The sequence below is a fragment of the Salmo salar genome, chromosome 06 (genome assembly GCF_965601325.2).
Source record: "Salmo salar chromosome 06, fSalSal1, whole genome shotgun sequence".
NCBI classification, from domain to species: domain Eukaryota; kingdom Metazoa; phylum Chordata; class Actinopteri; order Salmoniformes; family Salmonidae; genus Salmo; species Salmo salar.
In genome coordinates, this window is record NC_138296.1 from 25,933,967 (window position 1) to 25,954,351 (window position 20,385).

At 44.6% G+C, this 20,385-nt stretch overlaps 1 protein-coding gene across 5 annotated transcripts in view; it reads right to left on the reverse strand.

Moving 5' to 3' along the window:
- LOC106606653 (rho GTPase-activating protein 17) overlaps window positions 1-20,385 on the reverse strand; it is a 63,622-nt gene that overhangs the window by 27,450 nt on the left and 15,787 nt on the right. For all 5 annotated transcript variants that reach the window (XM_045719979.2, XM_045719980.2, XM_045719983.2 and 2 more), the window contains one exon: window positions 16,754-16,793. In XM_045719979.2, the coding sequence (XP_045575935.1) occupies window positions 16,754-16,793 (40 nt within the window). The remainder of the gene's footprint in view (window positions 1-16,753; window positions 16,794-20,385) is intronic.

Sequence of the window (20,385 nt, forward strand, 5' to 3'; positions counted from 1 at the left end):
GTCTCTCTTGACATATTGCGCTACAGTACCTGGTCTCTCTTGACATATTGAGTTACAGTACCTGGTCTCTCTTGACATATTGAGTTATAGTACCTGGTCTCTCTTGACATATTGAGCTACAGTACCTGGTCTCTCTTGACATATTGAGTTATAGTACCTGGTCTCTCTTGACATACTGAGTTATAGTACCTGGTCTCTCTAGACATAATGTTATAGTACCTGGTCTCTCTTGACATATTGAGCTACAGTACCTGGTCTCTCTTGACATATTGAGCTACAGTACCTGGTCTCTCTAGACATAATGTTATAGTACCTGGTCTCTCTTGACATATTGAGTTATAGTACCTGGTCTCTCTTGACATATTGAGCTACAGTACCTGGTCTCTCTTGACATATTGAGCTACAGTACCTGGTCTCTCTTGACATATTGAGTTATAGTACCTGGTTACTAGTGACATATTGAGTTATAGTATCTGGTTACTAGTGGCATATTGAGTTATAGTATCTGGTTACTAGTGGCATATTGAGTTATAGTATCTGGTTACTAGTGGCATATTGAGTTATAGTATCTGGTCTCTCTTGACATATTGAGCTATAGTATCTGGTTACTAGTGACATATTGAGTTATAGTATCTGGTTACTCTTGACATATTGAGCTACAGTACCTGGTCTCTCTTGACATATTGAGTTATAGTATCTGGTTACTAGTGACATATTGAGTTATAGTATCTGGTTACTAGTGACATATTGAGTTATAGTATCTGGTTACTAGTGACATATTGAGTTATAGTATCTGGTTACTAGTGACATATTGAGTATTAGTATCTGGTTACTAGTGACATATTGAGTTATAGTACCTGGTCTCTATTGACATATTGAGCTACAGTACCGGGTCTCTCTTGGCATATTGAGTTATAGTACCTGGTCTCTCTTGACATATTGAGTTATAGTACCTGGTCTCTCTTGACATATTGAGTTATAGTACCTGGTCTCTCTTGACATATTGAGTTATAGTGTCTGGTTACTAGTGACATATTGAGTTATAGTATCTGGTTTCTCTTGACATATTGAGCTACAGTACCTGGTCTCTCTAGACATAATGTTATAGTACCTGGTCTCTCTTGACATATTGAGTTATAGTACCTGGTCTCTCTTGACATATTGAGCTACAGTACCTGGTCTCTCTTGACATATTGAGCTACAGTACCTGGTCTCTCTTGACATATTGAGTTATAGTACCTGGTTACTAGTGACATATTGAGTTATAGTATCTGGTTACTAGTGGCATATTGAGTTATAGTATCTGGTTACTAGTGGCATATTGAGTTATAGTATCTGGTCTCTCTTGACATATTGAGCTATAGTATCTGGTTACTAGTGACATATTGAGTTATAGTATCTGGTTACTCTTGACATATTGAGCTACAGTACCTGGTCTCTCTTGACATATTGAGTTATAGTACCTGGTCTCTATTGACATATTGAGCTACAGTACCTGGTCTCTCTTGACATATTGAGTTATAGTATCTGGTTACTAGTGACATATTGAGTTATAGTATCTGGTTACTAGTGACATATTGAGTTATAGTATCTGGTTACTAGTGACATATTGAGTATTAGTATCTGGTTACTAGTGACATATTGAGTTATAGTACCTGGTCTCTATTGACATATTGAGCTACAGTACCGGGTCTCTCTTGGCATATTGAGTTATAGTACCTGGTCTCTCTTGACATATTGAGTTATAGTACCTGGTCTCTCTTGACATATTGAGCTACAGTACCTGGTCTCTCTTGACATATTGAGCTACAGTACCTGGTCTCTCTTGACATATTGAGTTATAGTACCTGGTTACTAGTGACATATTGAGTTATAGTATCTGGTTACTAGTGGCATATTGAGTTATAGTATCTGGTTACTAGTGGCATATTGAGTTATAGCATCTGGTTACTAGTGGCATATTGAGTTATAGTATCTGGTCTCTCTTGACATATTGAGCTATAGTATCTGGTTACTAGTGACATATTGAGTTATAGTATCTGGTTACTCTTGACATATTGAGCTACAGTACCTGGTCTCTCTTGACATATTGAGTTATAGTACCTGGTCTCTATTGACATATTGAGCTACAGTACCTGGTCTCTCTTGACATATTGAGTTATAGTATCTGGTTACTAGTGACATATTGAGTTATAGTATCTGGTTACTAGTGACATATTGAGTTATAGTATCTGGTTACTAGTGACATATTGAGTATTAGTATCTGGTTACTAGTGACATATTGAGTTATAGTACCTGGTCTCTATTGACATATTGAGCTACAGTACCGGGTCTCTCTTGGCATATTGAGTTATAGTACCTGGTCTCTCTTGACATATTGAGTTATAGTACCTGGTCTCTCTTGACATATTGAGCTACAGTACCTGGTCTCTCTTGACATATTGAGCTACAGTACCTGGTCTCTCTTGACATATTGAGTTATAGTACCTGGTTACTAGTGACATATTGAGTTATAGTATCTGGTTACTAGTGGCATATTGAGTTATAGTATCTGGTTACTAGTGGCATATTGAGTTATAGCATCTGGTTACTAGTGGCATATTGAGTTATAGTATCTGGTCTCTCTTGACATATTGAGCTATAGTATCTGGTTACTAGTGACATATTGAGTTATAGTATCTGGTTACTCTTGACATATTGAGCTACAGTACCTGGTCTCTCTTGACATATTGAGTTATAGTACCTGGTCTCTATTGACATATTGAGCTACAGTACCTGGTCTCTCTTGACATATTGAGTTATAGTATCTGGTTACTAGTGACATATTGAGTTATAGTATCTGGTTACTAGTGACATATTGAGTTATAGTATCTGGTTACTAGTGACATATTGAGTATTAGTATCTGGTTACTAGTGACATATTGAGTTATAGTACCTGGTCTCTATTGACATATTGAGCTACAGTACCGGGTCTCTCTTGGCATATTGAGTTATAGTACCTGGTCTCTCTTGACATATTGAGTTATAGTACCTGGTCTCTCTTGACATATTGAGTTATAGTACCTGGTCTCTCTTGACATATTGAGTTATAGTGTCTGGTTACTAGTGACATATTGAGTTATAGTATCTGGTTTCTCTTGACATATTGAGCTACAGTACCTGGTCTCTCTAGACATAATGTTATAGTACCTGGTCTCTCGTGACATACTGAGTTATAGTACCTGGTCTCTCTTGACATATTGAGTTATAATACCTGGTCTCTCTTGACATATTGAGTTATAGTATCTGATTACTCTTGACATATTGAGCTACAGTACCTGGTCTCTTTAGACATACTGAGTTATAGTACCTGGTCTCTCTTGACATATTGAGCTATAGTACCTGGTCTCTCTTGACATATTGAGCTACAGTACCTGGTCTCTCTTGACATATTGAGTTATAGTACCTGGTCTCTCTTGACATATTGAGCTACAGTACCTGGTCTCTTTTGACATATTGAGTTATAGTATCTGGTTACTAGTGACTAGAGGTCAACCGATTAATCGGAATGGCCGATTAATTAGGGTCGATTTCAAGTTTTCATAACAATCGGTTATCGGTATTTTTGGCCACCGATTTGCCGATTTTTTTTACACCTTTATTTAACTAGGCAAGTAAGATTAAGAACACATTCTTATTTTCAATGACGGCCTAGGAACGGGGGTTAACTGCCTTGTTCAGGGGGGATTCGTTTTTGCAACCTTCTGGTTACTAGACCAACGCTCTAACCACCTGCCTTACATTGCACTCCACAAGGAGCCTGCATGGCAGGCTGACTACCTGTTACGCGAGGGCAGTAAGAAGCCAAGGTAAGTTGCTAGCTAGCATTAAACTTATCTTATAAAAAACTATCAATCTTAACATAATCACTAGTTAACTACACATGGTTGATGATATTACTAGTTTATCTAACGTGTCCTCCGTTGCATATAATCGATGCGGTGCCTGTTAATTTCTCATCGAATCACAGCCTACTTCGATAAACGGGTGATGATTTAACAAGCGCATTTGCGAAAACAATCACTGTCGTTGCACCAATGTACCTAACCATAAACATCAATGCCTTTCTTTAAAATCAATACCCAAGTATATATTTTTAAACCTGCATATTTAGTTACTATTGCCTGCTAACATGAAATTGTGTCACTGCTCTTGCGTTCATTGCCTGGCTCGTTGCGAACTAATTTGCCAGAATTTTACGTAACTATGACATACCATTGAAGGTTGTGCAATGTAACAGGAATATTTAGACTTAGGGATGCCACCCGTTAGATAAAATATGGACCAGTTCCGTATTTTACTGAAAGAAAAAAACGTTTTGTTTTCGAGATGATAGTTTCCGGATTCGACCATATTAATGACCTAAGGCTCGTATTTCTGTGTGTTTATTATATTATAATTAAGTCTATGATTTGATAGAGCAGTCTGACTGAGCGGTGGTAGGCACCAGCAGGCTCGTAAGCATTCATTCAAACAGCACTTTCGTGCGTTTTGCCAGCATCTTTCGCAATGCATTGCACTGTTTATGACTTCAAGCCTGTCAACTCCCAAGATTAGGCTGGTGTAACCGATGTGAAATGGCTAGCTAGTTAGCGGGTGCGCGCTAATAGCGTTTCAAACGTCACTCGCTCTGAGAGTTGGGAGTGGTTGTTCCCCTTGCTCTGCATGGGTAACGCTGCTTCGAGGGTGGCTGTTGTCAATGTGTTCCTGGTTCGAGCCCAGGTAGGAGCAAGGAGAGGGACGGAAGCTATACTGTTACAGTGGCAATACTAAAGTGCCTATAAGAACATTCAATAGTCAAAGGTATATGAAATACAAATCGTATAGAGAGAAATAGTCCTATAATTCCTATAATAACTACAACCTAAAACGTCTTACCTGGGAATATTGAAGACTCATGTTAAAAGGAACCACCAGCTTTCATATGTTCCCATGTTCTGAGCAAGGCACTTAAACGTTAGCTTTCTTACATGGCACATATTGCATTTTTACTTTCTTCTCCACACCTTGTTTTTGCATTATTTAAACCAAATTGAACATGTTTCATTATTTATTTGAGGCTAAATTGATTTTATTGATGTATTATATTAAGTTAAAATAAGTGTTCATTCAGTATTGTTGTAATTGTCATTATTACAAATAAATACAAAAACGGCCGATTAATCGGCATCGGCTTTTTTGGTTCAGCCAATAATCGGCATCGGCTTTGAAAAATCATAATCGGTCGACCTCTACTAGTGACATATTGAGTTATAGTATCTGGTCTCTCTTGACATATTGAGCTACAGTACCTGGTCTCTCTTGACATATTGAGCCACAGTACCTGGTCTCTTTAGACATACTGAGTTATAGTACCTAGTCTCTCGTGACATACTTAGTTATAGTACCTGGTCTCTCTTGACATATTGAGCTACAGTACCTGGTCTCTCTTGACATATTGAGTTATAGTACCTGGTCCCTCTTGACATATTGAGCTACAGTACCTCGTCTCTCTTGACATATTGAGTTACAGTACCTGGTCTCTTTAGACATATTGAGCTACAGTACCTGGTCTCTCTTGACATATTGAGCTACAGTACCTGGTCTCTCTTGACATATTGAGTTATAGTACCTGGTCTCTCTTGACATATTGAGCTACAGTACCTGGTCTCTCTTGACATATTGAGCTATCCACCCGTAAACAGCAAACTGTGGGTTAAATCTGTTTATTATACTGTATCTGTTGAAATTAATTGAATGTGTCTGCCATATGTCTCTGTATGTTTGTTTATGGTATCATTGCTTATGTGTATGCCTGTGTTTGTATACGTAGGCATATGTGTATAGACATGCCTGTATACACTGAGTGTACAAAACATTATGAACACCTGCTCTTTCCATGACAGACTGACCAGGTGAATCCAAGTAAAAGCTATGATCCCTTATTGATGTCACCTGTTAAATCCACTTCAATCAGTGTAGATGAAGGGGAGAAGACAGGTTAAAGAAGGATTTTTAAGCCTTGAGACAATTAGACATGGATTGTGTATGAGTGTCATTCTGAGGGTGAATGGACAAGACAAAATATTTAAGTGCCTTTGAATGGGGTATGGTAGTAGGTTCCAAGCACAACGGTTTGAGTGTGCCAAGAACTGCAATGCTGCTGGGTTTTTCACACTCAACAGTTTCCTGTGTGTATCAAGAATGGTCCACCACCCAAAGGACATCCAGCCAACTTGACACAACTGTGGGAAGTATTGGAGTCAACATGGGTCAGCATCTCTGTAGAACGCTTTTCACACCTTGTAGAGTCCATGCCTCGATGAATTGAGGCTGTTCTGAGGGCAAAAGTGGGTGCAACTCAATATTAGGAAGGTGCTGTGTGTGTGTGTGTGTGTGTGTGTGTGTGTGTGTGTGTGTGTGTGTGTGTGTGTGTGTGTGTGTGTGTGTGTGTGTGTGTGTGTGGAGGGACCTAAAATCCCCAAAAGTTCCCACAAGGATAGTAAAACAAGGAAAATTCTACCTTGTGGGGACATTTCCCACAACCCCATGAGGACAAAGGTTATTTTAAGCTTAGGGGTTAGGTTAAGGGTTCGGAGTTAGGTTTAGGGTTAGTGTTACGGGTTAGGGTTATGGTAAGGGCTAGGAAAAATAAGATTTTGAATGGAAATTATTTTAGGTCCCCACGAGGATAGAAGAACATAATGTATGTGTTTGTGTGTACATGTAGGCATACTTGCGTTTGTATATGCAGGCAATACCCTTCAAGGGTGAAAATGCCTGTACAAAACCCACCAGGCTCCAGAAAGGAACTCTGAATGCTGGAACTAGACTGTCATCCCTGTGATACAAACCATAGCCCTGACTTGGACTGCCCTCACGCTCAGAGAGACATTAGCATTCAACTAGTGAAGCACATTCCATTGAGGAGGGAAAATAGATAGTAGGAGTGTCTTGGGCAGCACAAAGCACTTCTGCAGGAGCAAAGTTTAGCTGAGGGAGAACTTGTGGGAAGGAATCCCTATCTCCTGAATTCTTCCCAGGGGAGAGTCTTGAGGGAGTTAAAGGCTGTGTCTCAATACTTGTAAACAGCTTCTTACTGCATTCTCACCAAGGAAGAGTCAGTCAGCATAGCAGAGAGTTAGGATGTGTTTCAATATTTGTACTCAGTTTCCTCAGCCTCAACTTACAGTAAGTATCTCCATCATGCTCATTCATATGTGAAAGATCGGATTTCACTTTCCTTTCCACATCACTTTTACCTGTTATGTTATTTCAGTTTGTGATTATGAAGATAAGAGCAGAGGAAAGGAGGAAAGGAAGCCATTCCAGACTATTGAGATGCAGTCTCTTATTTATAGTCAATACCTTTCAACTCAGACTATGAAGTCAGCCTCAAATCTCATAGTGCATTGTGATAATAGCCAGTAAGTACAGCTTCTATACATTGTCCAGTGTCTTGTAACTATGCAGTTTCAGCATCCCTATCCATTCCTGTTCTGTTTGTCTATTCAGCCCTAGAAACGGTCACTGTTAACCAGGTGCTTAGGCTGTGTGTATATTAAGTCAAGCTTAGGGTCACAGTTCACTAAGGCAGGTCCTAAAAGTGTGACTCAAGTGTTCTTTATGAGGAGCTGAGAGAAGTGTGTAGTTGTCTGACACTCACACTCCCTCTTTCACTTCCTCTGTTCCACTTTTAACACACTCCTTCCCTCTCTTAAAGACCATGTCTATTCAATAGAGCATGGAGACTCACTTTCTTTCTCTCTCTCTCCTCCTCTCAGTTAACACACACTCTCTCTCCCCTCCTCTCAGTTAACACACACTCTCTCTCCCCTCCTCTCAGTTAACATACACTCTCTCCTCCTCTCAGTTAACATACACTCTCTCTCTCCTCCTCTCAGTTAACATCACCCCTCTCTCTCTCTTCCTCTCAGTTAACATACACTCTCTCTCTCTCCTCCTCTCAGTTAACATACTCTCTCTCTCTCCTCCTCTCAGTTAACATACACTCTCTCTCTCTCTCTCTCTCTCTCTCTCTCCTCCTCTCAGTTAACATACACTCTCTCTCTCCTCCACTGCTAGCTAGCCAACCTTTACTGACTAGCAGCACTGTAGAAACTAATACATTACAACGGAACGATTTGACTAGTGCAGTGTTAGTTGTCTTGGTCATAGTTTGATAATTGTGTAGATCAGAGTAATTATGGAGGTTAGCTAGCCAGCTATTTTCGTCCCCTGCGACGCCACTTTTCCAAACATAGCCAACTATTACCGACGAGCAGCATTGTAGAAACTAAATACATTACAAAGGAACGTCTTGATTAGTGCTATGTTAGCTAGCTACATAGTTGCTTTTGTATCATGATAAGGTGTAGTACTGAAACTATCGAGGTTACCTAGCCAGCTACACGTTCAAACAAAGTCAACAACGCAGCCACTGCTAGCTAGCCTACTTCACCAGCCAGCTGTACTGTATCATCTTCGTCATTTTAGTGAATAACATTTTTGCAACGTAAGCTTAACTTTCTGAACATTCGAGAAGTGTAGTCCACTTGTCATTCCAATCTCCTTTGCATCAGCGTAGCCTCTTCTGTAGCCTGTCAACTATGTGTCTGTCTATCCCTGTTCTCTCCCCTCTGCACAGGCCACACAAACGCTTCACACCGCGTGGCCGCTGCCACTCTAACCTGGTGGTCCCAGCGCACACGACCCACGTGGAGTTCCAGGTCTCCGGCAGCCTCTGGAACTGCCGGTCTGCGGCCAACAAGGCAGAGTTCATCTCAGCCTATGCTACCCTCCAGCACCTCGACTTCTTGGCACTGACGGAAACATGGATTGCCACAGATAACACTGCTACTCCTACTGCTCTCTCCTCGTCTGCCCACGTGTTCTCGCATACCCCGCGAGCATCTGGCCAGCGGGGTGGTGGCACTGGAATCCTCATCTCTCCCAAGTGGACATTCTCTCTTTCTCCCCTGACCCATCTGTCTATCTCCTCATTTGAATTCCATGCTGTCACAGTTACCAGCCCTTTCAAGCTTAACATCCTTATCATTTATCGCCCTCCAGGTTCCCTTGGAGAGTTCATCAATGAGCTTGACGTCTTGATAAGTTCCATTCCTGAGGATGGCTCACCTCTCACAGTTCTGGGTGACTTTAACCTCCCCACGTCTACCTTTGACTCATTCCTCTCTGCCTCCTTCTTTCCATTCCTCTCCTCTTTTGACCTCACCCTCTCACCTTCCCCCCCTACTCACAAGGCAGGCAATACGCTTGACCTCATCTTTACTAGATGCTGTTCGTCCACTAATCTCATTGCAACTCCCCTCCAAGTCTCCGACCACTACCTTGTATCCTTTTCCCTCTCGCTCTCATCCAACACTTCTCACTCTGCCCCTACTCGGATGGTATTGCACCGTCCCAACCTTCGCTCTCTCTCTCCCGCTACTCTCTCCTCTTCCATCCTATCATCTCTTCCCTCTGCTCAAACCTTCTCCAACCTATCCCCTGATTCTGCCTCCTCAACCCTCCTCTCCTCCCTTTCTGCATCCTTTGATTCTCCATGTCCCCTATCCTCCAGGCCGGCTCGGTCCTCCCCTCCTGCTCCGTGGCTCGACGACTCATTGCGAGCTCACAGAACAGGGCTCCGGGCAGCCGAGCGGAAATGGAGGAAAACTCGCCTCCCTGCGGACCTGGCATCCTTTCACTCCCTCCTCTCTACATTTTCCTCTTCTGTCTCTGCTGCTAAAGCCACTTTCTACCACTCTAAATTCCAAGCATCTGCCTCTAACCCTAGGAAGCTCTTTGCCACCTTCTCCTCCCTCCTGAATCCTCCTCCCCCTCCCCCCTCCTCCCTCTCTGCGGATGACTTCGTCAACCATTTTGAAAAGAAGGTCGACGACATCTGATCCTCGTTTGCTAAGTCAAACGACACCGCTGGTCCTGCTCACACTGCCCTACCCTGTGCTTTGACCTCTTTCTCCCCTCTCTCTCCAGATGAAATCTCACGTCTTGTGACGGCCGGCCGCCCAACAACCTGCCCGCTTGACCCTATCCCCTCCTCTCTTCTCCATACCATTTCCAGAGACCTTCTCCCTTACCTCACCTCGCTCATCAACTCATCCTTGACCGCTGGCTACGTCCCTTCCGTCTTCAAGAGAGCGAGAGTTGCACCCCTTCTGAAAAAACCTATACTCGATCCCTCCGAAGTCAACAACTACAGACCAGTATCCCTTCTTTCTTTTCTCTCCAAAACTCTTGAACATGCCGTCCTCGGCCAGCTCTCCTGCTATCTCTCTCAGAATGACCTTCTTGATCCAAATCAGTCAGGTTTCAAGACTGGTCATTCAACTGAGACTGCTCTTCTCTGTGTCACGGAGGCTCTCCGCACTGCTAAAGCTAACTCTCTCTTCTCTGCTCTCATCCTCCTAGACCTATCTGCTGCCTTTGATACGGTGAACCATCAGATCCTCCTCTCCACCCTCTCCGAGTTGGGCATCTCCGGCGCGGCCCACGCTTGGATTGCGTCCTACCTGACAGGTCGCTCCTACCAGGTGGCGTGGCGAGAATCTGTCTCCACACCACGTGCTCTCACCACTGGTGTCCCGCAGGGCTCTGTTCTAGGCCCTCTCCTATTCTCGCTATACACCAAGTCACTTGGCTCTGTCATATCCTCACATGGTCTCTCCTATCATTGCTATGCAGACGACACACAATTAAAATCTTCTCCTTTCCCCCTTCTGATAACCAGGTGGCGAATCGCATCTCTGCATGTCTGGCAGACATATCAGTGTGGATGACGGATCACCACCTCAAGCTGAACCTCGGCAAGACGGAGCTGCTCTTCCTCCCGGGGAAGGACTGCCCGTTCCATGATCTCGCCATCACGGTTGACAACTTCATTGTGTCCTCCTCCCAGAGTGCTAAGAACCTTGGCGTGACCCTGGACAACACCCTGTCGTTCTCTACTAACATCAAGGCGGTGACCCGATCCTGTAGGTTCATGCTCTACAACATTCGCAGAGTACGACCCTGCCTCACACAGGAAGCGGCACAGGTCCTAATCCAGGCACTTGTCATCTCCCGTCTGGATTACTGCAACACGCTGTTGGCTGGGCTCCCTGCCTGTGCCATTAAACCCCTACAACTCATCCAGAACGTCGCAGCCCGTCTGGTGTTCAACCTTCCCAAGTTCTCTCACGTCACCCCGCTCCTCCGCTCTCTCCACTGGCTTCCTGTTGAAGCTCACATCCGCTACAAGACCATGGTGCTTGCCTACGGAGCTGTGAGGGGAACGGCACCTCCGTACCTTCAGGCTCTGATCAGGCCCTACACCCAAACAAGGGCACTGCGTTCATCCACCTCTGGCCTGCTCGCCTCCCTACCTCTGAGGAAGCACAGTTCCCTCTCAGCCCAGTCAAAACTGTTCGCTGCTCTGGCACCCCAATGGTGGAACAAGCTCCCTCACGACGCCAGGACAGCGGAGTCAATCACCACCTTCCGGAGACACCTGAAACCCCATCTCTTTAAGGAATACCTAGGATAGGATAAAGTAATCCTTCTAACCCCCCCCCCCCCCCTTAAAAGATTTAGATGCACTATTGTAAAGTGGTTGTTCCACTGGATATCATAAGGTGAATCCACCAATTTGTAAGTCGCTCTGGATAAGAGCGCCTGCTAAATGACGTAAATGTAGTGTGTTCTCTCTCTCTCTCTCTCTCTCTCTCTCTCTCACATGTTCCATCCAGTCAACACAATTCATCACATGTTCCACCCAGTCAACACAATTCATCACATGTTCCACCCAGTCAACACAATTCATCACATGTTCCATTCAGTCAACACAATTCATCACATGTTCCATTCAGTCAACTCAATTCATCACATGTTCCACCCAGTCAACACAATTCATCACATGTTCCATTCAGTCAACACAATTCATCACATGTTCCACCCAGTCAACACAATTCATCACATGTTCCATCCAGTCAACGCAAGTCATCACATGTTCCACCCAGTCAACACAAGTCATCACATGTTCCACCCAGTCAACACAAGTCATCACATGTTCCACCCAGTCAACACAAGTCATCACATGTTCCACCCAGTCAACACAAGTCATCACATGTTCCACCCAGTCAACACAAGTCATCACATGTTCCACCCAGTCAACACAATTCATCACATGTTCCACCCAGTCAACACAATTCATCACATGTTCCACCCAGTCAACACAATTCATCACATGTTCCTTCCAGTCAACACAAGTCATCACATGTTCCACCCAGTCAACACAAGTCATCACATGTTCCATCCAGTCAACACAAGTCATCACATGTTCCATCCAGTCAACACAATTCATCACATGTTCCACCCAGTCAACACAATTCATCACATGTTCCACCCAGTCAACACAAGTCATCACATGTTCCACCCAGTCAACACAAGTCATCACATGTTCCACCCAGTCAACACAAGTCATCACATGTTCCACCCAGTCAACACAATTCATCACATGTTCCACCCAGTCAACACAATTCATCACATGTTCCACCCAGTCAACACAATTCATCACATGTTCCATTCCAGTCAACACAAGTCATCACATGTTCCACCCAGTCAACACAAGTCATCACATGTTCCATCCAGTCAACACAAGTCATCACATGTTCCATCCAGTCAACACAATTCATCACATGTTCCACCCAGTCAACACAATTCATCACATGTTCCATCCAGTCAACACAATTCATCACATGTTCCACCCAGTCAACACAATTCATCACATGTTCCACCCAGTCAACACAATTCATCACATGTTCCATCCAGTCAACACAATTCATCACATGTTCCACCCAGTCAACACATGTTCCATTCAGTCAACACAATTCATCACATGTTCCACCCAGTCAACACAATTCATCACATGTTCCACCCAGTCAACACAATTCATCACATGTTCCATCCAGTCAACACAATTCATCACATGTTCCACCCAGTCAACACAAGTCATCACATGTTCCATCCAGTCAACACAAGTCATCACATGTTCCATCCAGTCAACACAATTCATCACATGTTCCACCCAGTCAACACAATTCATCACATGTTCCACCCAGTCAACACAATTCATCACATGTTCCACCCAGTCAACACAATTCATCACATGTTCCATCCAGTCAACACAATTCATCACATGTTCCATCCAGTCAACGCAAGTCATCACATGTTCCACCCAGTCAACACAAGTCATCACATGTTCCACCCAGTCAACACAAGTCATCACATGTTCCACCCAGTCAACACAAGTCATCACATGTTCCACCCAGTCAACACAATTCATCACATGTTCCACCCAGTCAACACAATTCATCACATGTTCCACCCAGTCAACACAATTCATCACATGTTCCTTCCAGTCAACACAAGTCATCACATGTTCCACCCAGTCAACACAAGTCATCACATGTTCCATCCAGTCAACACAATTCATCACATGTTCAACCCAGTCAACACAATTCATCACATGTTCCATCCAGTCAACAAAATTCATCACATGTTCCATCCAGTCAACACAATTATCACATGTTCCACCCAGTCAACACAATTGTCACGTCCTGGCCAGTATATAAGGTTAATTGTTTTGTAGTTTGGTCAGGGTGTGGCAGGGGGTATTTGTTTTATGTGGTTCGGGGTGGTGTGTTTGTGTAAAGGGTGTTTGATTTAGTATTTCCGGGTTGTTAACTAATGTTTAGTTAATTCTATGGTTAGTCTAGTGTGTGTGTTTCTATGTTTGGTTGATTGGGGTTGGGACTCTCAGTTGAAGGCAGGTGTTGTCTATCTGCCTTTGATTGAGAGTCCCATATATTAGGGTGTGTTTGTATGTGTTATTTGTGGGTGATTGTTCTGTGTTGAGCCTATGCTAGCCAGACTGTTTGTAGTTGTTCGTTCGTTCTTTTTGTTTTGTGATTTTGTACGTTCATTTTTTTGAAGTTAATAAATTCTCAAGATGAGCATACACGTACCTGCTGCGTATTGGTCCACATTTTCCAACGATGATTTCGTTATATCATCAGAGGACGAAGACAACCGTGACAGAATCACCCACCACCAAAGGACCAAGCAGCAGAGGAAGGAGCAGACGGAGTTCGAGTTGGACTGGCGGGAGAAGTGGACTTGGGAGGAAGTTCTGGACGGGGCCGGACCCTGGCATCAGGCTGGGGATTATCGCCGCCCGCAGTGGGAAATTGAGGCAGCCAAGGCAGAGAGGCGGTGGTACGAGGCCAGAGTGGACGCGCTGATGGAGAAGCACGAGAGGCACCCCCAAGAAAAAATTTTGGGGGGGCACACGGGTAGTTTGGCTAGGCGTAAGAAGAGCCGGAAGCCAGCTACCCGTGGTTATATGGAGGAGCGTATGGGGTGGAGAGAGCTATGTTTCGCTGAGAAGCGCACTCTCTCACCCATACGCACGCACAGTCCGGTGCGAGTTATTCCAGCCCCTCGCAGGTGCCGTGCTAGGGCGGGCATCCAGCCTGGTAGGAGGATGCCTGCGCAGCGCATCTGGTCGCCGGTACGCCTCCGAGGACCAGGCTACCAAACTCCCGCTCTACGCACGGCTACCATCAGGCCCCTGCACAGCCCAGTCTGCCCTGTACGAGCACCCCGCTCGTACAGGGCTACTAGTTCCATCCAGCCAAGGCGGGTTGTGCAGGAGGTAAGATCTAGACCGGCTGTGCGCCTCCATAGCCCTGGGTTTCCAGCTCCTGTCTCTCGTGCGGACCCGGAAGTGCGTCCACCCAGTCCGACTCGTCCTGTTCCCGCTCCCCGCACTAAACTGCAAGTGGTAAACCCAGCCTCGCCAGTCAACAGTCATCATCAGAGCTGCCCACCAGTCAACAGTCGTCGGAGCTGCCCGCCAGTCAACAGTCGTCGGAGCTGCCCGCCAGTCAACAGTCGTCGGAGCTGCCCGCCAGTCAACAGTCGTCGGAGCTGCCCGCCAGTCAACAGTCGTCGGAGCTGCCCGTCAGTCAACAGTCGTCAGAGCTGCCCGCCAGTCAACAGTCGTCGGAGCTGCCCGCCAGTCAACAGTCGTCGGAGCTGCCCGCCAGGCAACAGTCGTCGGAGCTGCCCGTCAGTCAACAGTCGTCGGAGCTGCCCGTCAGTCAACAGTCGTCGGAGCTGCCCGTCAGTCAACAGTCGCCGGAGTGGTCAGACTGCGCTGAACTGCCGGAGTGGCCAGACTGCGCTGAACTGCCGGAGTGGCCAGACTGCGCTGAACTGCCGGAGTGGCCAGACTGCGCTGAACTGCCGGAGTGGCCAGACTGCGCTGAACTGCCGGAGTGGCCAGACTGCCCTGAACTGCCGGAGTGGCCAGACTGCCCTGAACTGCCGGAGTGGCCAGACTGCCCTGAACTGCCGGAGTGGCCAGACTGCCCTGAACTGCCGGAGTGGCCAGACTGCCCTGAACTGCCGGAGTGGCCAGACTGCCCTGAACTGCCGGAGTGGCCCGAGTGGCCAGACTGTCCCGAATTGCCAGACTACCCAGACTGTCCCGAATTGCCAGACTGCCCAGACTGTCCCGAACTGCCAGACTGCCCAGACTGTCCCGAACTGCCAGACTGCCCAGACTGTCACGAACTGCCAGACTGCCCAGACTGTCCCCCGGCGATGCCAGACTGGCCCGACTGCCCCTCGGCGATGCCAGAGTGGCCCGACAGCCTGGAACGGCCGGAACCAGAGCCACCTCCAGAAATAGGTGGGTTGGGGAGGGGGGGTGTCGCACAGTGCCGTCGTTGACGGCAGCCACCCTCCCTTCCCTCCCTTTAGAAAAGGGGACTTTTTGTTGGTGTTGCTTGGGGTTATTTTTGTTAAGGTGCTTCTGGGGTAGCACCTTTAAGGGGGGGGTACTGTCACGTCCTGGCCAGTATATAAGGTTAATTGTTTTGTAGTTTGGTCAGGGCGTGGCAGGGGGTATTTGTTTTATGTGGTTCGGGGTGGTGTGTTTGTGTAAAGGGTGTTTGATTTAGTATTTCCGGGTTTTGGTTTATGTTTAGTTAATTCTATGGTTAGTCTAGTGTGTGTGTGTTTCTATGTTTGGTTGATTGGGGTTGGGACTCTCAGTTGAAGGCAGGTGTTGTCTATCTGCCTTTGATTGAGAGTCCCATATATTAGGGTGTGTTTGTATGTGTTATTTGTGGGTGATTGTTCTGTGCTGAGCCTATGCTAGCCAGACTGTTTGTAGTTGTTCGTTCTTTTTGTTTTGTGATTTTGTACGTTAATTTTTTGAAGTTAATAAATTCTCAAGATGAGCATACACGTACCTGCTGCGTATTGGTCCACATTTTCCAACGATGATTTCGTTATATCATCAGAGGACGAAGACAACCGTGACAACAATTCATCACATGTTCCACCCAGTCAACACAATTCATCACATGTTCCACCCAGTCAACACAATTCATCACATGTTCCACCCAGTCAACACAATTCATCACGTTCCACCCAGTCAACACAATTCATCACATGTTCCCCCCAGTCAACACAAGTCATCACATGTTCCACCCAGTCAACACAATTCATCACATGTTCCATCCAGTCAACACAAGTCATCACATGTTCCATCCAGTCAACACAAGTCATACTGTATGTTAATGGTTGCATTTGACTTGACAGTGTCTAAGGCTGCTGTGACTGAGTATAAAGTGGAAGCAGGAGACAAAATAATAATATTCACCTGTAGAAGGTCATCACTCAGCACCTCAGTCTTCTCAGCTCTGTGGAGGAAAACACATAAGGAGGTCAAAGGTCAGATAGGCAGACATAATAGGACTTATTCATTACAGAGAGTTCCAATAGAAGTGTAGTGTGTAGATCAGAAATGTTAGCCTGGTTAAACCAGACTGAACTGTGCGCTCACCAGAAACAATTGTGAGTGCTGGGTTCAATCTGGTTCAATCAAGCTACGGAAACGCTTCTCTGTTGTAAAGAATAGAGAATGGTGTCAGTTCTATACTTTGCATTTCTACATTCAACATGGTGGTATTTAAGATATCATATGGTATGGAAAGCCCAACTGAACCCAACTGTAGTGCAGGGCCTGTGTCAGAGTTGTGCCAGATCACACTCTCTCACCGTTTATAAGACTTCTCTACTGATTAAAAAAAACAATGCAATTCCAGGAGTGACTGAAAGACTTAATAAGTGAACTATTGTGGTACTATAGTGGTGCTGTAAGCCTGCAACTCCACTGCACTTAATTTCAACTTAGCAAGAGTAACGCTGCAGTGAAAAGACAACAAACAGAGATTGGCGAGTGTATCTCTCTACTTCTCCATCTCTGAGCCATTACTACGACAGGTAATGAAGACTAACCCGTCTTACTGATTAGGGGCAAGTCATAGGTAACGTTGCACTTTATTTCTCTAGACAACGCAGTCGGCAGCCCTACAGCAACAAAAGAGTTTCTGCTATACTATGAGTTGTCTGGGCCTGGGTCGACGAGAGAAATAAAGCTTTCAGGAAACTCACCCTGGACTACCCTGCACAACAAACATCACAAGTAGACCTAACTCACTCATACACACCAACACTCCACACCTCTGCTTGTGGCTGTTTCCAGGGAGAGGGCCTGTTAGAGCCTCCCCCTGTTAGAACACACACTTCCTGTTTCCTGAATTCCAGCATTTGTTATGGCAACAGCAGGAGGTGAGAGGTCTGTTGATGTCTCAAACATGTAATACCTACCAGTCAGCTAGTGTGTTGGAGGAGAGAGAGGAGTAGTGGAGAGAGTTACCTGACATCATTCCAAAACCAAAATGCACTATCCCATACAGCTGTGGTTTCAAAGGTCTTCTTGGCACTGTGACAGACTTAAAGCCATTCAAATGTTCTTGAGACCCAAAAAGCAAAAACTGTTCGTCGACGCAATCTAGCATTCAGCCACAAAGAATCAGGTGCAAGAGAAACCCATATTGATCTTCCTGATCCACCTTTTGGGAAACACAGCCTACCAATCTTAACACCATCATTCACTGTGGAAAAAAAGAACAGCCAATATTCTCCATAGACCTATCCCTACATCTGTAATAACACACAGTTCCCTTTAATCCAGTGGAGTGGTGGTCCCAGCACTAGATTTTCCCAGCACTTAACAAAAGCCAGACTTAAAGTGTGCTGGGAAGTGAAGTGATCATTAGCTCACCATTTAGAGGGTTCTGATACTGCTGAGCCAGCAGGATGGCTACAGAAACTTAGGTCCTCCCCACTCAAACGTGTGCACGTACACGCACACACATACCATCTTCCCCAGAGGGCACTGTCCTCTTACTGGAGTCTGGGCCAACAACCTACAGTAATGTTCATTGGGATCAATTAACCCCCTCACACACACACACGCACACACACACACAACATCTATTACCTAATACCCACTGAAATAATACCTTACTATACCCTATACTGCACATTACTGTACCAAGCCCCTGCTTTATTGTAAATGGTACCGCTGGTATACAGTACAACAAATATAAACTGTGTCTATGATCTATCCCACTGAAAGTAGCAGAATTGTATAAAAGGGATAGTTCAGCGATTTGACGTATTTACATATTTGCTCCCTTACCTTGAAAGCAGTCTATGGACAAGGAGTGACTGAAATCTACACTTTGGCTTTTGTTAAATCGCTGAACTATCCCTTTAATTGGTGAAGTAAGTTTATAATCAACCAGAGAGACTAGGGATGGATATATCTTCATCTGTAGAGGCCACATAAATCATGCCCTGATATCATCTAGACCAGACAAATGGCAGGTCAAACCAGAATATCCACACAGACCATGCAGTAAAGTGTCTCGTTACTGAGAAGACATGGTCATTGGTTGGCCTGGGGAGGTAGGAGGCTATGAGCTGAGCAAAAATCTATAATGAATTAGCATTGATTTGAGCTAGAATAGCTGCATTGAGCTAGCAGGCATTATTCTAAGAATAGGCATCTTGACTGCAATGCTACAGTCAGGACACTGGGAGAAGAGAGAGTATAACACTGAATAAGAAATGAAACATGTAGAAAGATGATCAGACCAATCGACTCATCAGAGTCCCAACCACCCCATACATCCACTTCTCAGGTCATTCCATTTAGCTTCATGTCAGCTTACCATCTTAATATGCTCAGTAATGGTTACATATAGACTTGGGTTAGATAGATATATTTTCCTCTTTATTCATCTTATCCACGTATTGAGCCCCACGACTTTGTTACAGAGACTCTCTGTCAAGCTTCTAAACAGGAAACCCCTGCTCTCTGTCTATCAGGTTGGTTATCTATCCATCCAGTCACTGGAACATGTTAGCCAGTGTCTGCTGAAGAGACTCTGTTCTGGGGGTAAGTTTCAATGCAACATGGTTATGGATAAACTGAGGGGTTGTGGGTTTGGTGGTACAGCAGTCATGCACCAGCAAAGACCTAATCAAGCCTATTCATCTCATAGAGGAACATATCATCCTATTTATCTCTTGTGGTTCAACACCTTTACACTGTGGTCTACATATTCAACACCTTTACACTGTGGTCTACATATTCAACACCTTTACACTGTGGTCTACATATTCAACAACTCTTTACACTGTGGTCTACATATTCAACAACTCTTTACACTGTGGTCTACATATTCAACAACTCTTTACACTGTGGTCTACATATTCAACACCTTTACACTGTGGTCTACATATTAAACAACTCTTTACACTGTGGTCTACATATTAAACAACTCTTTACACTGTGGTCTACATATTAAACAACTCTTTACACTGTGGTCTACATATTAAACAACTCTTTACACTGTGGTCTACATATTCAACACCTCTTTACACTGTGGTCTACATATTCAACACCTCTTTACACTGTGGTCTACATATTCAACACCTTTACACTGTGGTCTACATATTCAACACCTTTACACTGTGGTCTACATATTAAACAACTCTTTACACTGTGGTCTACATATTAAACAACTCTTTACACTGTGGTCTACATATTAAACAACTCTTTACACTGTGGTCTACATATTAAACAACTCTTTACACTGTGGTCTACATATTCAACAACTCTTTACACTGTGGTCTACATATTCAACAACTCTTTACACTGTGGTCTACATATTCAACACCTCTTTACACTGTGGTCTACATATTCAACACCTTTACACTGTGGTCTACATATTCAACACCTTTACACTGTGGTCTACATATTCAACAACACCTTTACACTGTGGTCTACATATTCAACAACACCTTTACACTGTGGTCTACATATTCAACACCTTTACACTGTGGTCTACATATTCAACAACCTTTACACTGTGGTCT